The sequence below is a fragment of the Ranitomeya imitator genome, chromosome 1 (assembly GCF_032444005.1).
Source record: "Ranitomeya imitator isolate aRanImi1 chromosome 1, aRanImi1.pri, whole genome shotgun sequence".
NCBI lineage: Eukaryota > Metazoa > Chordata > Amphibia > Anura > Dendrobatidae > Ranitomeya > Ranitomeya imitator.
Genome location: NC_091282.1, coordinates 966914201 through 966935153, shown reverse-complemented (window position 1 = coordinate 966935153; position 20953 = coordinate 966914201). Strand labels below are relative to the sequence as shown.

Sequence of the window (20953 nt, the reverse complement as noted above, 5' to 3'; positions counted from 1 at the left end):
CTCTCCTCCAGACGCAAAGAATGCCCTCTTGTGCCCGTCACCTTCCTTGGTATAAACAGATCCTCAGCGAGATATTTGTATTGTCCCCTTATATACTTATACATGGTTATTAGATCGCCCCTCAGTCGTCTTTTTTCTAGACTAAATAATCCTAATTTCGCTAATCTATCTGGGTATTGTAGTTCTCCCATCCCCTTTATTAATTTTGTTGCCCTCCTTTGTACTCTCTCTAGTTCCATTATATCCTTCCTGAGCACCGGTGCCCAAAACTGGACACAGTACTCCATGTGCGGTCTAACTAGGGATTTGTACAGAGGCAGTATAATGCTCTCATCATGTGTATCCAGACCTCTCTTAATGCACTCCATGATCCTGTTTGCCTTGGCAGCTGCTGCCTGGCACTGGCTGCTCCAGGTAAGTTTATCATTAACTAGGATCCCCAAGTCCTTCTCCCTGTCAGATTTACCCAGTGGTTTCCCGTTCAGTGTGTAATGGTGATATTGATTCCTTCTTCCCATGTGTATAACCTTCAATTTATCATTGTTAAACCTCATCTGCCACCTTTCAGCCCAAGTTTCCAACTTATCCAGATCCATCTGTAGCAGAATACTATCTTCTCTTGTATTAACTGCTTTACATAGTTTTGTATCATCTGCAAATATCGATATTTTACTGTGTAAACCTTCTACCAGATCATTAATGAATATGTTGAAGAGAACAGGTCCCAATACCGACCCCAGCGGTACCCCACTGGTCACAGCGACCCAGTTAGAGACTATACCATTTATAACCACCCTCTGCTTTCTATCACTAAGCCAGTTACTAACCCATTTACACACATTTTCCCCCAGACCAAGCATTCTCATTTTGTGTACCAACCTCTTGTGCGGCACGGTATCAAACGCTTTGGGAAAATCAAGATATACCACGTCCAATGACTCACCGTGGTCCAGCCTATAGCTTACCTCTTCATAAAAACTGATTAGATTGGTTTGACAGGAGCGATTTCTCATAAACCCATGCTGATATGGAGTTAAACAGTTATTCTCATTGAGATAATCCAGAACAACATCCTTCAGAAACCCTTCAAATATTTTACCAACAATAGAGGTTAGACTTACAGGCCTATAATTTCCAGGTTCACTTTTAGAGCCCTTTTTGAATATTGGCACCACATTTGCTATGCGCCAGTCCTGCGGAACAGACCCCGTCGCATATGTGAGATACGAATGCAGCAAACGGTTGCCACAAGTATGAAACACACAGACACTGATACCTCCGGTACTGGTTTTTCCAGTACTGAAAATATCAGAACACAAACATTGGAGAATACTAGGAGTTTTGATAAAAATGTAGAAAAGCTTTATTTGTCACAATACAATAATCTAAAGAACACTGACAATGTAAATAGATGTGTTATACAAAAGACACCGTAAAAAAGCACACTGCACAAAAGTTACATCATATCATAATCGTTATCTGGTAGTGGGTGAGGGTGATCCCTTCTCCTAAAAAAACCCCAAACCAATGGGTCCCTCTTTTTAAAACTAAAACGGAGCCTTTTTGTTACCAACAATTGCTAATGGCCATCTGGGGATAAGTTCCCATGAAGATAAATTACCATGCATGTCCACCACTCTCTAAAGTGTTATATCAGTTATAAGTATATCCGACATGGTGGGCACCAAATGACGACCCTCGCTCTGTAAAAAAAGGAAAAATAAAAAAACAACAATATCCCATACCTTTCCGGAGCGCAGTTATGTCCCACGATGTAAATCCATCTGAAGGGGTTAAATAATTTTACAAGCAGGAGGCTGCTAATGCCGTGGAGGGGGCCGTAGGAGGGCAACAAACCAGCAGCAGGTTACCTCAGCCTTTGTGCAAGGAGGAACAGGAGGAACACTGCCATAGCCCTGCAAAATGACCTCCAGCAGGCCCCCAGTTTTACCTTAGACCCGTAGAAGCGCAGCAGCGTGAAACGGCCGTCGTCTCGTGACACCCACGTTCTCCTGTGAGACCTTGCTATACATTTTATGCCACAATAAAGACTGAACATTTCTTCTGGATGGTGAGTGCTCCTTTCTACTTCTCCTTCATTGTAACAAATGTGCATGTGTCTGCACAAATGGTTAAAAATTGAGGATGGTCTGAGTGCCCGATGTCCACAGATGGGGTTGTGTGTTGTGAATTCTGTTATTGAACTCCCTCCTGTGGTCATGAATGGTACTTCGGCGAGTTCTGTCCATGGACTCCCTCTGGTGGCTGTGAGTGGAGCTGCTGGTTCTGAGGTTCCTTCCACAGGTGACCTAGTTTAGTCTTGGCTGGCTGCTCTATTTAACTCTACTCTGATCGTTACTCCATGCCAGCTGTCAATGTTCTTGTACTGGTTCAGTTCGCTCTTGGATCTTTCTGGTGACCTGTCTACTCCAGCAGAAGCTAAGTCCCTGCTAGTTAATTATTTGTTCATTGTTTCCTTGTCCAGCTTGCTATCATGATTTTGCCTTGCTAGCTGGAAGCTCTGGGATGCGGAGTGGCACCTCCGCACCGTGAGTCGGTGCGGAGGTCTTTTTGTAGTTTTTTGTGCTGACCGCAAAGATACCTTTCCTATCCTCAGTCTGTTTAGTAAGTCTGGCCTCCCTTTGCTGAAACCTGTTTCATTTCTGTGTTTGTGACTTTCATCTTTACTCACAGTCAATATATGTGGGGGGCTGCCTTTTCCTTTGGGGAATTTCTCTGAGGCAAGCTAGGCTTTATTTTCTATCTCTAGGGCTAGATAGCTCTTAGGCTGTGAAGAGGTGTCTAGGTAGAGTTAGGTACGCTCCACGGCCATTTCTAGTTGTGTGATAGGATTAGGGGTTGCGGTCAGCAGAGCTCCCACTTCCCAGAGCTTGTCCTGTGTGAGTTTAACCATCAGGTCGTTCCGGGTGCTCCTAACCACCAGGTCCATAACAGTTGTGCTCACAGCCCTACACCACGCAGGATGCTTGGCATTTGCCACAGAACACCAGGATTGGCAAATTTGCCACTGGCGCCCTGTGCTCTTCACAGATGAAAGCAGGTTCACACTGAGCACATGTGACAGAGACTGGAAACGCCGTGGAGAGCGATCTTCTGTCTGCAACATCCTTCAGCATGACCGGTTTGGCAGTGGGTCAGTAATTGTGTGGGGTAGCATTTCTTTGGAGGGCCACACAGCCCATGTGCTCCCCAGAGGTAGCCTGACTGCCATTAGGTACCGAGATAAGATCCTCAGACCCCTTGTGAGACCATATGCTGGTGCGATTGGCCGTGGTTCCTCCTAATGAAGGACAATGCCAGACCTCATGAAGCTGGAGTGTGTCAGCAGTTCCTGCAAGGTGAAGGCATTGAAGCTATGGACTGGCTCGCCCATTCCCCAGACCTGAATCCGATTGAACACATCTGGGACATCATGTCTCGCACCATCCACTGTCACGTTGCACCACAGACTGTCCAGGAGTTGGCGGATGCTTTAGTCCAGGTTTGCGAGGAGATCCCTCAGGAGACCATCTGCTGCCTCATCAGGAGTATACCCAGGCGTTGTAGGGAGGTCATACAGGCACATAAAGGCCACACACACTACTGATCATCATTTCCTTGTCTTGAGGCATTTCCACTGAAGTTGGATCAGCCTGTAACTTCATTTTCCACTTTGATTTTGAGCATCATTCCAACTCCAGACCTCCGTGAGATATTAGTTGTGATTTACTAATAAATCACTACAGCCACAAAATTTTGCACAGTCACACGTCTGGACCACGAGAGCGTCATAGGCCATGTTGTGAGGTGAAATTTTAACCCCGCGCTTTCCAATTCACCAAACAATTTTGCCTCTATCTACATAATGGGGAAAAAATGAAAGGAAAAGTGTTGGAGGCAAATTGACAGCTGCCAGATGTGAACAAGGTGGACTTACAGAATGAGAGCGATGGCGCCAAAGAGTATATACCGTACAGTTGCTAAGGTGGGGCCCCGACATGGGATACTCACCACACACAGGGATATGAACACACACAAAATGCGCCACACACTACCACGTGCTTGAACACATATCACCCTCAGCACACATTTCACCACACATACACCAACCTCGCCACATAAAAGTCGAAACACAAAAGTCGCCGCTCAAAACTCGCCACGCGCAAAACTCACCTCATGGGAAAACTCGCCACACGCAAAACTTGCACCCGCGGAAAAATTGCCACATGCACAAAAGTTGCAACACATGCAAAAGTTGCCTCACACAAAACTTGCACATACTCAAAATGCACCACACATAAAACTCACCACGCGCAAAACTCGCATGCGCAAAACTTGCTGCACACAACTTGCTACACTAACCTGTCACATGCAACTCGACACAAAAAGTTGCTACACGCATGTCACCACACAAAACTCAACACACGAAACTCGTCCTAAAACACACACAAGTCTGGCATTATCCTTCAAAAATAAAAATCTGATTAATAAGCAGACAAACTACAAGAGCAACAAATGTACCATATCGGAAATCAGGCAGCTGTCAGTCACATGACCTGTCTATTATGTGTATGTGTGAGCTAATATATTCTGCCAGGGGGGAGGGCTTCCTGTTGGCTGGGGATTTATCAGGCTGCCAATTTAGCTTACAAATACTGAGGTAAAAATATTGACCAAATAACGTGTGAACAAGGTTTAATACAGGAGGAAATGACATACAGATATATACTATATACAGGAGCAGATGACCTACAGGTATATACAGGAGCAGATGACCTACAGGTATATACTATATACAGGAGCAGATGACATACAGGTATATACTATATACAGGAGGAGTGTATACTATATACAGGAGCAGATGACATACAGATATATACTATATACAGGAGGAGTGGACATACAGATATATACTATATACAGGAGGAGATGACTTACAGGTATATACTACATATATGAGGAGATGACATACAGGTATATACTATATACAGGGCAGATGACATACAGGTATATACTATATACAGGAGATGACATACAGGTGTATACTATATATAAGGGAGATGACAAACATGTATATATGTTTGTATGCTTGTGAAAATGAAAGGTGTGAGGTGAAAATGAAAAGGTGTGAGTGCAAAATGAGAGGAGTGAGGGAAAATAGTGGAGTGATCGGAAAATGACAGATGTGAGGTCGAAATGACAAATGTTAGGGGGGAAAATAAGAGGAGTGAGGGAGAAAATGAGAGATGTGAGAGGGAAAATGAAAGATGTGATGGGGAAAATGAGAGGCGTGATGGGAAAATAAGAGAAGTGAGGTGCTATAACTAACCACCGATATTTACTATGCCCAGGCAACGCCGGGCTCTTCAGCTAGTATAAAATTATATATATGTGAATGTACAATTTTCATAGTCATGAAAATACAGAAAAATCTTTAAATGAGAGGGTGTGTCCAATCTTTTGGTCTGTACTAATTATATATATATATATATATATATATATATATATACACACTAGATTGTGGCCCGATTCTAACGCATTGGGTATTCTAGAATATGCTTGTCCCCGTAGTATATGGACAATGATGATTCGAGAATTCGTGGCAGACTGTGCCCGTCGCTGATTGGTCGAGGCAACCTTTATGACATCATCGTCGCCATGGCAATCATTATGACATCTACGTCGATACTGTGCCCGTCGCTGAATCAGAGACGTGGGATGTCTACGTCCTTTATGACATCATCGTCGCTGTGCCCGTCTCTGATTGGTCGAGGCCGCCAGGCCTCAACCAATCAGAGACGCAGGATTTCCAGGACAGACAGACAGAAAGACAGACGGAAAAACCCTTAGACAATTAGATATATATATATTTTAGACTAGATTGTGGCCCGATTCTAACGCATCGGGTATTCTAGAACATGCATGTCCCCGTAGTATATGGACAATGATGATTCCAGAATTCGCGGCAGATTGTGCCCATCGCTGATTGGTCGAGGCAACCTTTATGACATCATCGTCGCCATGGCGATTTCTACGTCCTTTATGACATAATCGTCGCTGTGCCCGTTGCTGATTGGTCGAGGCCTGGCGGCCTCGACCAATCAGACGCGGGATTTCCAGGACAGACACACAGACAGACGGAAAAACCGTATATATATATATATATATATATATATATATATATATATATATATATATATATATATATATATATATATATATATATATATATATATATATATATATATATATATATATATATATATATATATTTTTTTTTAATTAAGATAACGCTCACTGCGTGTCTTGGGGGACACTCGCTTGGCAACGCACACAGGCACGATTTTCTTACAAAAACAGTCTATGTGGGTTATTTACACACGAGCATAAACCGCAACCTCAGGAACATGGTAGTATGCAACAGCCTGAACACCATCTGTACACATTCGGCTTTACAGTGGAACCACAGTAACTCACTGGCCCTGGTCATCATAACACGGATTACAGTCCGTTACCTGTTGGAGTCCGTCACACAGGTTCCCGGATGCCTCTTATCCTCAGAGCCATACCATAGAGTAAAGACCGTATCTCTCTTTCTCTCTGACCCCAGTCAGTATAAGGCTATTTGCACACGTTGCGGATTGTATGCAGCGAAAACGCATACACAACACAGCCCATTGAATTCAATGGGATTCCGCAATGCTTTGCTAATGCTGCGTATTTTTCCGCGGTGGAATCGCATCACGGAAAAACATGCAGCATGTTCATTCTTTGTGTGGAATTGAGGCGATTCCACACACATAGGAATGCATTGATCTGCTTACTTTCCCCATGGGGCTATGCCCACCATGCGGGAAGTAAGCGGATCATGTGCGGATGGTACCCAGGGTGGAGGAGAGGAGACTCTCCTCCAGGCCCTGGGAATTATATATAATTTCCGCGGCAATTCCACAACGTGTGCACATAGACTAACACGGATCCCTGTCCGTTACCTGTTGGTGATGACCACACAGGTTCCCGGATCCCACAGACGTCTCTTACTGACCCTGGTCAGTATCACTCACGGTTATCAGACCGTCCACTCCGGAGGTATCTCACAGGCCTCCTAGCTCTGGCTCAGACCAGCTAGCACTCGCTTCCATATGCCAAACACACCTCCATTACATAGCCCTAATCACTCCCAGGTACCCATCACATGGCTAGTCAGGTGTTCGTGACATCACCACAGGTCCTCAAACACACAGTCACACACAGGCTTCATCTTGGGTATTCAGACACACCTCCTTTGGTGGGTATGTAGGTGACTGGACCCACCCATCTCTCCAAGTCACCTGGAAGGCTCCCAATGTATAGCAAAAACCCTCAGCAGTAGATCTGCTGAGCAAAACACGCCCAGACTTCCATCACAGGGCCACCCACCTCTGTGATGCATACCGCCCATTAATCACATGACATATATATATATATATATATATATATATATATATATATATATATATATATATATATATATATATATATATATATATATATACACACACACACATATATACATATATTTTTTTTTCTTTTGTTTATAATAGTTTTAAAGCATTTTTTTTTTACTTAGTCCCTGTATGAAACTTCAATTTTTATTTGTCTGATCACTGGTCTTTTACAATGCAATGCACATGTATTGCATTGCAAGTGTCCTGTCAGTTTTACACTGGCAGATTGCTTGTTAGACTCAGCTGCAGGCTGAGCCTAACAAGCCACCGTAGCAAACAGACCTCTGGCTGACAGGACAACGTGGGATCCCTGTGATGTGATCAGATCTCATCACGGGGGCTTCGGAGAGGTGAGTATAGCAGGGGTCTCCCTCTGCTATCTTCTAAATGCCACAATCGCGGCATCTAGAAGATAGCAAAGGGTTAACATCATTAGGATCTGATCTAGTCAGGTCCCGATGATATCACCCGTCAAAACAACCGCTCTGCACAGGAATCACAGCGCTTACAGAACTCTGGGGGTCCTGAGCGCTACGAGACCACACATCATTGATAAATGTTGGCGCTGCACAAAGCCCGGCAAACGCCAACGTATATCTACCATGGGCGGTTACGAAGAGGTTAAGAGGATAAAAAATGTTTATGGGAGTGCTTATTTAAAGGGAATCTGTCAGTAGGATCAACCCTCCTAAGCCATCTGTCTACATGATCATGTAGGTCACAGGAAGTTGAATAACATGATACTTTGATATCTGCGATCAGATGTCTTATTCCAGAGAAATCCATAGTTTTCTTATATGTAAATCACCTCTTCCAGGCTATGGGGAGGATTCTGTCTAGAATATAGCTCTGCCTCCAGATTTTATTTTACATGAGGGAGGAGTTACCAATGTGAGACAAGTAACTAACAGGACAAGAGAAATTACATTTCTAACTCCTGTACCGGCTGCTACAGAGAATTTATTCACTGAGCTGGCAGTGAATATTCATTTCTCTTTACTATCGGGCAAAGTAGTCTCAGCCTGTAGCGGCCAGGCGATCACGAGTTCCTGCTACTTAAGAGAAAGGAATATTCACCTCTCTACTCCCATAGACGTGGAGCGCAGTGAATATTCATTTCCTTAAGTAGCAGGGACACGTGATCGTCCAGCAACTGGCACCAGAACAAGATGCTGCGAGAGAGCGAAGGGACGGCAAGTAGGATGGTTTTTTGATGCATTTCTGATGGGCGCCATACATAGGATGGTGCCCAAACAGATGAGTCTTTGCAGTTATCGTGTGAGAACAAGAATCAGTTCCAGATGTGCCCATCATTGAATCACAATCTGTAGGCGGAACTCCAGGTTCTTCATAAGAATGTCAAAGAAAAAAAATGCGCAGTTTTTTAACAATTTTTAAGTGTAGTGGGCAGGCATTTTCATGATATTACATTCCCTTTGCTTGTACAGTTAGACGCAGATTTTCTGCACACACAAAAAAAAAAAAGCATTTACGCTACATGGGGACATGGCCTTAAAGTGCATCATCTGCAAATCTGAAGTAGCAGGTGAGCAAGCTATTTGGGACTGCTTCATGCTTAATCTGGTAAGAGAGGAGCACACCGCACTGTCATTGTCTCACCGGAGCGATCACGGACCACCTCTGCCAGACAGTCAAACGGGTTTGGTGTTCTGGCATTTTGGTTACAGGCTCTGGACGGGGTGTTTACCCTGGGAGCTGGAGGTGGTTAATTTTTCCCAAAACGGGAATTATGGTGCCCTCGAGCTGGTGGTACGGCTGGGGGTAAAATTGAGGTGTTTTATGTTTTTTGGTTTTGCCAAAATAATTTTAAGCCAGAATTTTTTCCCGGTGGGCTCCAAGAACCCTCCCCTCTAATTTTGCATACATTATGCTAATGTTTAGTAAAATGGTTTTTGTTTGTTTGTTAATAAACTGGCCGCTGTGGCCATAATTATCCAAAAGAATTTGGTGTCACGTTTTTATTTATATGTTACATAGTAACAGTTAGTAAGGCCGAAAAAAGACATTTGTCCATCCAGTTCAGCCTATATTCCATCATAATAAATCCCCAGATCTACGTCCTTTTACAGAACCTAATAATTGTATGATACATGTTGTTTGGTTTATCATAATTGGTGGGTGGGGTTGGATGATAAGGGGAGCCATATTGACCATACACGGTCAAGACTCTGCTGCCAAAAAACACAGAAATAGTATAAAGAGGGAGCTTCAAGATTTCTCTTTGTATCTTCACCTGTCTGGGCACCAGAAAACCAAATTTACAATTTCTGGCTATGGAGTGGTATGAATTTGCACAATAGTTTATGAAAATTTCTGGCTACAATTTTTTTTTTTTTTTTTTAATTAAAACATATGATCCAAAATTAGCAAAAACTAGAGGAAGTCACTTAACAAATCAGCATTTCAGAAAAGTATGTCCAATTCCAAAGTATCCAGAGTCCTAACTAAAGGTACCGTCACACACTAAGCGACGCTGCAGCGATACCGACAACGATCCGGATCGCTGCAGCGTCGCTGTTTGGTCGCTGGAGAGCTGTCACACAGACAGCTCTCCAGCGACCAACTATGCCGGTAACCAGGGTAAACATCGGGTTACTAAGCGCAGGGCCGCGCTTAGTAACCCGATGTTTACCCTGGTTACCATCGGTAAAGTAAAAAAAACAACCACTACATACTTACCTACCGCTGTCTGTCCTCGGCGCTCTGCTTCTCTGGTCTGGCTGTGAGCACAGCAGCCGGAAAGCACAGCGGTGACGTCACCGCTCTGCTTTCCGGCTGCCCGGCGCTCACAGCCAGACCAGAGAAGCAGAGCGCCGAGGACAGACAGCGGTAGGTAAGTATGTAGTGGTTGTTTTTTTACTTTACCGATGGTAACCAGGGTAAACATCGGGTTACTAAGCGCGGACCTGCGCTTAGTAACCCGATGTTTACCCTGGTTACCAGCGAAGACATCGCTGAATCGGCGTCACACACGCCGATTCAGCGATGTCAGCGGGAGAGCCAGCGACGAAATAAAGTTCTGGCCTTTCTTCCCCGACCAGCGACATCACAGCAGGGGCCTGATCGCTGCTGCCTGTCAAACTGAACGATATCGCTATCCAGGACGCTGCAACGTCACGTATCTTCTGATTGCACAGATCAGGCATGAATATAATGAGTTCCCAAAGGCCATGACAATGACTGTAAATACAGCGCTGAGACACACCGGGTAAATGGAGAATTCCTTCCACACTCACAACAGTGTTTCCTGCACATTCACATGATCTAACACTAACGTGCTGGTAGAATAGACTGTGGGTGCCAGACATTCCCCTACTATACTGTACAGCCGAGCTCTTGGGCAAGGGATTCCCTGTACAGGAGACATCATTGTGTGCTCGGAGCTGAAAGCCATGAGACGTCTTGGCTCCATCTGTTAGCGGATACTGTCAGTGTCACACACACACACACACAGTCAGTGCTGAGAACACTACACAGAACAGGAACCGTTTCCTGCTCTGATACCAACAGATAACTTTATGCATCCACACGCCATGTTACTGGCCATTCATTTATGCAGAATATTAGTCATACAGAAGATAGAAGATGCAATAGACCTTGTATAACAGATGCATCTCCCTGAGGAGAAACAGGCATAGAGTAAACCAACGATGGTGAATTCACAGGCTTGTAATATATGTAAAAAAGATGGTCAAAAAAGAGGATGTACTCATCCTAATACTGCTGCCCATCCCCCTGGGATGGGCAGCAGTATTAGGATGAGTACATCCTCTTTTTTGACCATCTTTTTCATGTTTATGATTTGAGAGGTGCTATTGTATGACATTTTGTCTAAGTATAATATGTTGCCTGCACAGGTATATACCCCAGCTATTTCAGTTATTATACTGTATTAACTATTAAGGGTATACTATAAGTGTCTTATATTGTGTAAAAAACAGGTTAATTATTGCCGTATATCGCAATTATTTATCTTGTCTTTGAACTGTTTATATGACCCCTTCTTGTGGAAATTATCCCACATTAGATCTTTTAAGCTATTTCTTTGCACCTTATAAGTATTTTTGCACTTTATGTTAAGTTATGGTGTGGTGGTAGTTTCATTTTGTTAAGATCCTGTAGGGTCACAAGGGAGAGCCGTCGACGAGTAGGGGCGCCACATCGACTTTAGGGTGCCAACCTCCGCTGTGAGGTAGGGCGAGTTAGGGAAAGATCACGCCCCCCCCACCGTTTAGTCTCTATCCTTTCATATATTATTTGTGTTAAGATAGATTAAGGTGTTACTGTCTCCCGACCCGCTTGTATGGGTATTTTTACTCAATATTTATTAAAAGTTACATTTTAAGGCTACGTTCACACTAGCGTTGTCGGCGACGCACAACGCACCGAAAAACGCGTGCAAACGCACGCAAAAACGCTGCGTTTTTCGACGCGTGCGTCATTTTTTGACGAAAATCGGACGCAAGAAAAATGCAACTTGTTGCGTTTTCTTGGTCCGACGCTAGCGTCAAAAAAGACGCACGTGTCGGAAAACGCAACAAGCAAAAACGCATGCGTCCCCCATGTTAAACATAGGGGCGCATGACGCGTGCGTCGCCGCTGCGTCGCCCGACGCTAGCGCGACGCACACTAGCCGAACGCTAGTGTGAACGTAGCCTAAAAGGGTTTTTTCAGTCCTAAGGTTATATACACTATTTATACCCTATATATTATTTTTTGGTATTTTTTGTAATATATGTACTATAGATAGCGAAGATTAATATATTGCAAACTACCATAGTTTGATTAGTAAAATTGTCTCGGCAGGTTCCCTTTAATATGGTAGACACTCCTACAAGCAACCTTACCAAAGGAGCCTGAAGCATCAGCGCTATTGTTCACTTTAATTTATATAACTTGGAAATAGGTTTATGTTGATTGTGTTCAAAGAGGACCTTTCACAAAATTTTTCATATTGAACTGAACACAATGATGTAATAGTGGCTGCAGAGCAGAATAAAATGTTTTTGTTTTTTTTTCAATTTCAGCTCTCTGATACAGAGATGTTAGCAATAAAAATATTTGGCACTTAGTGAGTTAACACCCACATGCACTTAAAAAAAAGTTATCAGAATCTTTTCACTGGGGGGGCGTGTTCTTCTTCTCCCTGTATGATGCTGACCAATCATAAGCAGGCAGAAATACAGCAGAAGAACATGCCCTACAAGAGCTCAGAGTAGAACCTGGCAGCTGCACTTTTGGTGCTTCACACATTTGGGGCCCATTCATATGTACAATGTTCTCACGTAGGAGAAAAACGGACCAATTATTTTGATCAGAGTCCATTCAGAGTGTGGTCTGAGTGCCACTGGTTTTTCTTGTATGTGGGGGAAAAAAAAAAGTTTCTCCACTTTCTCCATTCTGACAGTGAAAGAAAATCATAACGCATTCACAAGTCATCTGAGTGCAGTCCCATTTATTTCATGGATCCATAGACTTGAATTGCAGAGTTTGATCCAATGCTCGAATCAAAATTGAAAATATCTCTGATATTTTCCATGGCCTACTCGGCCCAAAGAAAAAAAATTGGACATGTGCACGACCTCAAAGAACATCAAAGGTATGAGTGGTAACCGTGAAAACCCCAGATAGCACTCGTAGGAGAAAATCAAGTGTCTGAATGAGGCCCCAGGCTGTGTGAAGGGGGCTGGCTATGCTACTGAAATGATGGTTTCTGAAGCATCTTCATCTTGAAAAACTCGTCGGATTCGACGGCCTACAAAAGAAGTAATGTGAACGTATCCTAAGGGTATGTTTCCACGTTCAGGAAACGCTGCATGTTTGACGCTGCGTAGAGCCGCAGCGTCAAACACGCAGCGTCCAGATGTTATAGCATAGTGGAGGGGATTTCATGAAATCCAGTCTCCACTATGCAGTAAAAGACGCATGCGGCATACCAGTGGAAACGGACATGCGGCGCGTCTTCTAAGAACGCAGCATGTCCTTACATTGCAGAAACAACGCAAGGACAGCGCAGGTGACCTGCCAGTGACCTCAGGTGCAGATTTGGTCAGGATTTTACCTGCATAAAATACTGACCAAATCCTGAACGTGGACACATACCCTTAGAATATTCGATTTGAACGCAGACTAAGGAGGTTTTTTTTAGAGCAGGATCACTCCAAAATCCTCTTTAAAAAAAACCCTGTAAAAAGTGCTTAGAAAAGACCCCACTAGGAGATCATATCTAATGTTTCAGTTTGGCTACGTTCACACTAGCGTTATGCTAGTTTGCGTCGGGTTTGCGTCGGGCGACGCAGCGGCGACGCATGCGTCAATGGCCCCTATATTTAACATGGGGGACGCATGCGTTTTTGTTTGTTGCGTTGTGCGACGCATGCGTCTTTTTTGCCGCAAGCGTCGGACCAAGAAAACGCAACAAGTTGCATTTTTCTTGCGTCCAAATTTCGGCAAAAAACGACGCATGCGTTGCAAAACGCGTTTTTGCGTGCGTTTTGGTGCGGTTTTGCGTGCGTTGTGTTTTGCGCTGCCGACACAGCGGCGCACAACGCTAATGTGAACGTAGCCTAACACACATGTGGCATGTGTCACTGCATGCTGTACTGCAGAGGTATTCTCACCAAAAGCATTGATCCGTGTGAGGATATAGTGCCATACGGAGGCATCACACTAATTGCCAGAGGGTCCTCATAACAGTAGGGACTCTAGCTCTCCTTCCATTTGTATGGGTTTTATCAGGGTACATTCAGGAAAGAATACTATGGCTCCATCAGATTCCAATAGACAGAGACCCTGGAGGAGCAGAAGACATGACAGCAGTGTGAAGAGAGCCGGAGGCCAGTGTGGGGGCCGCGTAGCATCAGCATTGTACAGAATCCCACATCCTGACTGGGTTTTCCCCATTTAATGGATAGTCGTCATGAGCGGCAGCTCGTCTCCTCTCAGTACATGGATCCTGTCTCTACCAAGGTTACATATACTGACAGCCCCCCATTAAGGGGTGTGACGCATGGATCACCTCTGTTACATAGCAGGATGGGCTATTCTCCACTGTTATCAGCTGGATTCTCAGAGATAGAAGGCACAGGAGCTTTGTACATGGAGACCTGCGTGTTAGTGTCATGTACAGGGGAGACACGGGCATGTCATGTACGGGGGAGACACGGGCATGTCATGTACGGGGGAGACACGGGCATGTCATGTACGGGGGAGACACGGGCATGTCATGTACGGGGGAGACACGGGCATGTCATGTACGGGGGAGACACGGGCATGTCATGTACGGGGGAGACACGGGCATGTCATGTACGGGGGAGACACGGGCATGTCATGTACGGGGGAGACACGGGCGTGTCATGTACGGGGGAGACACGGGCGTGTCATGTACGGGGGAGACACGGGCGTGTCATGTACGGGGGAGACACGGGCGTGTCATGTACGGGGGAGACACGGGCGTGTCATGTACGGGGGAGACACGGGCGTGTCATGTACGGGGGAGACACGGGCGTGTCATGTACGGGGGAGACACGGGCGTGTCATGTACGGGGGAGACACGGGCGTGTCATGTACGGGGGAGACACGGGCGTGTCATGTACGGGGGAGACACGGGCGTGTCATGTACGGGGGAGACACGGGCGTGTCATGTACGGGGGAGACACGGGCGTGTCATGTACGGGGGAGACACGGGCGTGTCATGTACGGGGGAGACACGGGCATGTCATGTACGGGGGAGACACGGGCATGTCATGTACGGGGGAGACACGGGCATGTCATGTACGGGGGAGACACGGGCATGTCATGTACGGGGGAGACACGGGCATGTCATGTACGGGGGAGACACGGGCATGTCATGTACGGGGGAGACACGGGCATGTCATGTACGGGGGAGACACGGGCATGTCATGTACGGGGGAGACACGGGCATGTCATGTACGGGGGAGACACGGGCATGTCATGTACGGGGGAGACACGGGCATGTCATGTACGGGGGAGACACGGGCATGTCATGTACGGGGGAGACACGGGCATGTCATGTACGGGGGAGACACGGGCATGTCATGTACGGGGGAGACACGGGCATGTCATGTACGGGGGAGACACGGGCATGTCATGTACGGGGGAGACACGGGCATGTCATGTACGGGGGAGACACGGGCATGTCATGTACGGGGGAGACACGGGCATGTCATGTACGGGGGAGACACGGGCATGTCATGTACGGGGGAGACACGGGCATGTCATGTACGGGGGAGACACGGGCATGTCATGTACGGGGGAGACACGGGCATGTCATGTACGGGGGAGACACGGGCATGTCATGTACGGGGGAGACACGGGCATGTCATGTACGGGGGAGACACGGGCATGTCATGTACGGGGGAGACACGGGCATGTCATGTACGGGGGAGACACGGGCATGTCATGTACGGGGGAGACACGGGCATGTCATGTACGGGGGAGACACGGGCATGTCATGTACGGGGGAGACACGGGCATGTCATGTACGGGGGAGACACGGGCATGTCATGTACGGGGGAGACACGGGCATGTCATGTACAAGTATGTGACACGAGAACATAATATAGTGGAAAGGACACAGTATAGAACAATGTATACATGAGACTGTATGTATGCAGGGGAGATACAGTGTATCTATAGCTTTGTAAGGATGCACACACAGAATGACTGGGAATGAGGAGTCCGCAGATATCCAGTAATGGTATACAAGTGTGTGGATGCCTTTACAGATGAGATACAGTTCTGGTACCACAGATGAGATACACCATCTGCCCATGCACAGTACACACAGGTGCACAGTAAGGTGAAGTCAGAGGCACTTACTTCCCGAGCTCCTCGAAGAGTTGGTACTCGTCAGTGAACCTGGTGCAGGTGGTTGCAGCCATACCGCCGCCGCCTCGTCCCCCCGGTTTCCTCCTCGGGTGGTGCAGGGTCGGGGTGCTGGGAGACGCGCAGCAGCGCACAAACACACACGAGAAACGGCGGAAGGGACGAGAGCGCAGGACCGCTCGGAACCTGCCCGGACCCCCGCGGACACCAGGACCGTTCTCCTCCTGGACCCCCTCTCCGCCGCCACCTCTCCACCTCTGGCCTCGCAGCACGGTCACCGCCCTCCGCTCCTTAGCACCCGTACAATGGAGGAAGAGTCACCTCTCCTTAGCGTCACTTGTGTTTGGGAGACACATCAATAACGGCAGGAGCTCCTGACACCAAACACAGCTGCTGGGGCAAGTAGCCAGGGCAACCAACTCCCACCAGAGATGGGCAAGCCTGGGGGCTCACAGGAGACGCAGATCATCCCCCGCCAGCTACCTGCGCCTACCGCCCTGCTGCTACTAATGAGGACCCAGGAAGAACGTCTCAGGGTTATGTAGGTTAGATGTGCTCCGTCTTCTGAGCCTCCCAGCCCAGCTCTGAGAGGATGACAGCGCCCTCCAGTGGCCAAACAGCAGCACATGCCGGCATAGGGGGATGGGAGAACTCCAATGGCTGATCTGCTCACTAGTTTCAGGACTCTTCTGATCATGCTGAGGAGCACGGACACTCATACACTCATTAGTTGGAGATCATGAGTAAAAATGTGCTTATATGTCAGCACGCTTGTCACAGCGTCCAGGACTAAGCTTTTGTTTGAAGTCATTTTGGATCCTGATTTTCTGAATATCTGTAATATTAATGAAATCCTCACTGAACCGCTGTCCTCACTACCGGTCAGGTGCGCTCGGCCCCTCAGCGGATACTTTATATACAGCGCTATACAGGGACAAACAGATGAGATGCACCGACGGTACGTACGGCTGAGATTCATGAGATACACGACCTCTAGATACAGATGAGATGCACCGACGGTACGTATGGCTGAGATTCACGAGATACACGACCTCTAGATACAGATGAGATGCACCGACGGTACGTATGGCTGAGATTCATGAGATACACGACCTCTAGATACAGATGAGATGCACCGACGGTACGTATGGCTGAGATTCACGAGATACACGACCTCTAGATACAGATGAGATGCACCGACGGTACGTATGGCTGAGATTCACGAGATACACGACCTCTAGATACAGATGAGATGCACCGACGGTACGTATGGCTGAGATTCATGAGATACACGACCTCTAGATACAGATGAGATGCACCGACGGTACGTATGGCTGAGATTCACGAGATACACGACCTCTAGATACAGAAGAGATGCACCGACGGTACGTATGGCTGAGATTCACGAGATACACTACCTCTAGATACAGATGAGATGCACTGACGGTACGGCTGAGATTCACGAGATACACTACCTATAGATACAGATGAGATACACCGACGGTACGTATGGCTGAGATTCATGAGATACACTACCTCTAGATACAGATGAGATGCACCGACGGTACGTATGGCTGAGATTCACGAGATACACGACCTCTAGATACAGATGAGATGCACCGACGGTACGTACGGCTGAGATTCACGAGATACACGACCTCTAGATACAGATGAGATGCACCGACGGTACGTATGGCTGAGATTCATGAGATACACTACCTCTAGATACAGATGAGATGCACCGACGGTACGTATGGCTGAGATTCATGAGATACACTACCTCTAGATACAGATGAGATGCACCGACGGTACGTATGGCTGAGATTCATGAGATACACTACCTCTAGATACAGATGAGATGCACCGACGGTACGTATGGCTGAGATTCATGAGATACACTACCTCTAGATACAGATGAGATGCACCGACGGTACGTATGGCTGAGATTCACGAGATACACTACCTCTAGATACAGATGAGATGCACCGACGGTACGTATGGCTGAGATTCACGAGATACACTACCTCTAGATACAGATGAGATGCACCGACGGTACGTATGGCTGAGATTCACGAGATACACTACCTCTAGATACAGATGAGATGCACCGACGGTATGTATGGCTGAGATTCACGAGATACACTACCTATAGATACAGATGAGATGCACCGACGGTACGTATGGCTGAGATTCACGAGATACACTACCTCTAGATACAGATGAGATGCACCAACGGTACGTATGGCTGAGATTCACGAGATACACTACCTCTAGATACAGATGAGATGCACCGACGGTACGTATGGCTGAGATTCACGAGATACACTACCTCTAGATACAGATGAGATGCACCGACGGTACGTATGGCTGAGATTCACGAGATACACTACCTCTAGATACAGATGAGATGCACCGACGGTACGTATGGCTGAGATTCACGAGATACACGACCTCTAGATACAGATGAGATGCACCGACGGTACGTACGGCTGAGATTCACGAGATACACGACCTCTAGATACAGATGAGATGCACCGACGGTACGTATGGCTGAGATTCATGAGATACACTACCTCTAGATACAGATGAGATGCACCGACGGTACGTATGGCTGAGATTCATGAGATACACTACCTCTAGATACAGATGAGATGCACCGACGGTACGTATGGCTGAGATTCATGAGATACACTACCTCTAGATACAGATGAGATGCACCGACGGTACGTATGGCTGAGATTCATGAGATACACTACCTCTAGATACAGATGAGATGCACCGACGGTACGTATGGCTGAGATTCACGAGATACACTACCTCTAGATACAGATGAGATGCACCGACGGTACGTATGGCTGAGATTCACGAGATACACTACCTCTAGATACAGATGAGATGCACCGACGGTACGTATGGCTGAGATTCACGAGATACACTACCTCTAGATACAGATGAGATGCGCCGACGGTATGTATGGCTGAGATTCACGAGATACACTACCTATAGATACAGATGAGATGCACCGACGGTACGTATGGCTGAGATTCACGAGATACACTACCTCTAGATACAGATGAGATGCACCAACGGTACGTATGGCTGAGATTCATGAGATACACTACCTCTAGATACAGATGAGATGCACCGACGGTACGTATGGCTGAGATTCACGAGATACACTACCTATAGATACAGATGAGATGCACCGACGGTACGTATGGCTGAGATTCACGAGATACACTACCTCTAGATACAGATGAGATGCACCGACGGTACGTATGGCTGAGATTCATGAGATACACTACCTCTAGATACAGATGAGATGCACCGACGGTACGTATGGCTGAGATTCACGAGATACACTACCTATAGATACAGATGAGATGCACCGACGGTACGTATGGCTGAGATTCACGAGATACACTACCTCTAGATACAGATGAGATGCACCGACGGTACGTACGGCTGAGATTCACGAGATACACTACCTCTAGATACAGATGAGATGCACCGACGGTACGTATGGCTGAGATTCACGAGATACACTACCTCTAGATACAGATGAGATGCACCGACGGTACGTATGGCTGAGATTCACGAGATACACTACCTCTAGATACAGATGAGATGCACCGACGGTACGTATGGCTGAGATTCATGAGATACACTACCTCTAGATACAGATGAGAAGCACAGACGGTACGTATGGCTGAGATTCATGAGATACACTACCTATAGATACAGATGAGATGCACCGACGGTACGTATGGCAGAGATTCACGAGATACACGACCTCTAGATACAGATGAGATGCACCGACGGTACGTATGGCTGAGATTCATGAGATACACTACCTCTAGATACAGATGAGAAGCACCGACGGTACGTATGGCTAAGATTCACGAGATATGCTACCTCTAGATACAGATGAGATGCACCGACGGTACGTACGGCTGAGATTCATGAGATACACGACCTCTAGATACAGATGAGATGCACCGACGGTACGTATGGCTGAGATTCACGAGATACACGACCTCTAGATACAGATGAGATGCACCGACGGTATGTATGGCTGAGATTCACGAGATACACGACCTCTAGATACAGAAGAGATGCACCGACGGTACGTATGGCTGAGATTCACGAGATACACTACCTCTAGATACAGATGAGATGCACTGACGGTACGGCTGAGATTCACGAGATACACTACCTATAGATACAGATGAGATACACCGACGGTACGTATGGCTGAGATTCATGAGATACACTACCTCTAGATACAGATGAGATGCACCGACGGTACGTATGGCTGAGATTCACGAGATACACGACCTCTAGATACAGATGAGATGCACCGACGGTACGTACGGCTGAGATTCACGAGATACACGACCTCTAGATACAGATGAGATGCACCGACGGTACGTATGGCTGAGATTCATGAGATACACTACCTCTAGATACAGATGAGATGCACCGACGGTACGTACGGCTGAGATTCACGAGATACACGACCTCTAGATACAGATGAGATGCGCTGACGGTACGTACGGCTGAGATTCACGAAATACACGACCTCTAGATACAGATGA

General features: G+C 46.5%; 1 protein-coding gene across 11 annotated transcripts in view; it reads right to left on the bottom strand.

Annotated features, from left to right (window-relative positions):
- The window catches only part of CAMK2D (calcium/calmodulin dependent protein kinase II delta), a 286176-nt gene extending 269235 nt beyond the window's left edge, over positions 1-16941 (bottom strand). For all 11 annotated transcript variants that reach the window (XM_069743769.1, XM_069743771.1, XM_069743777.1 and 8 more), the window contains exon 1: positions 16350-16941. In XM_069743769.1, the coding sequence (XP_069599870.1) occupies positions 16350-16411 (62 nt within the window). In that variant the 5' untranslated portion in view covers positions 16412-16941. The remainder of the gene's footprint in view (positions 1-16349) is intronic.
- Positions 16942-20953: the final 4012 nt, after the last annotated feature.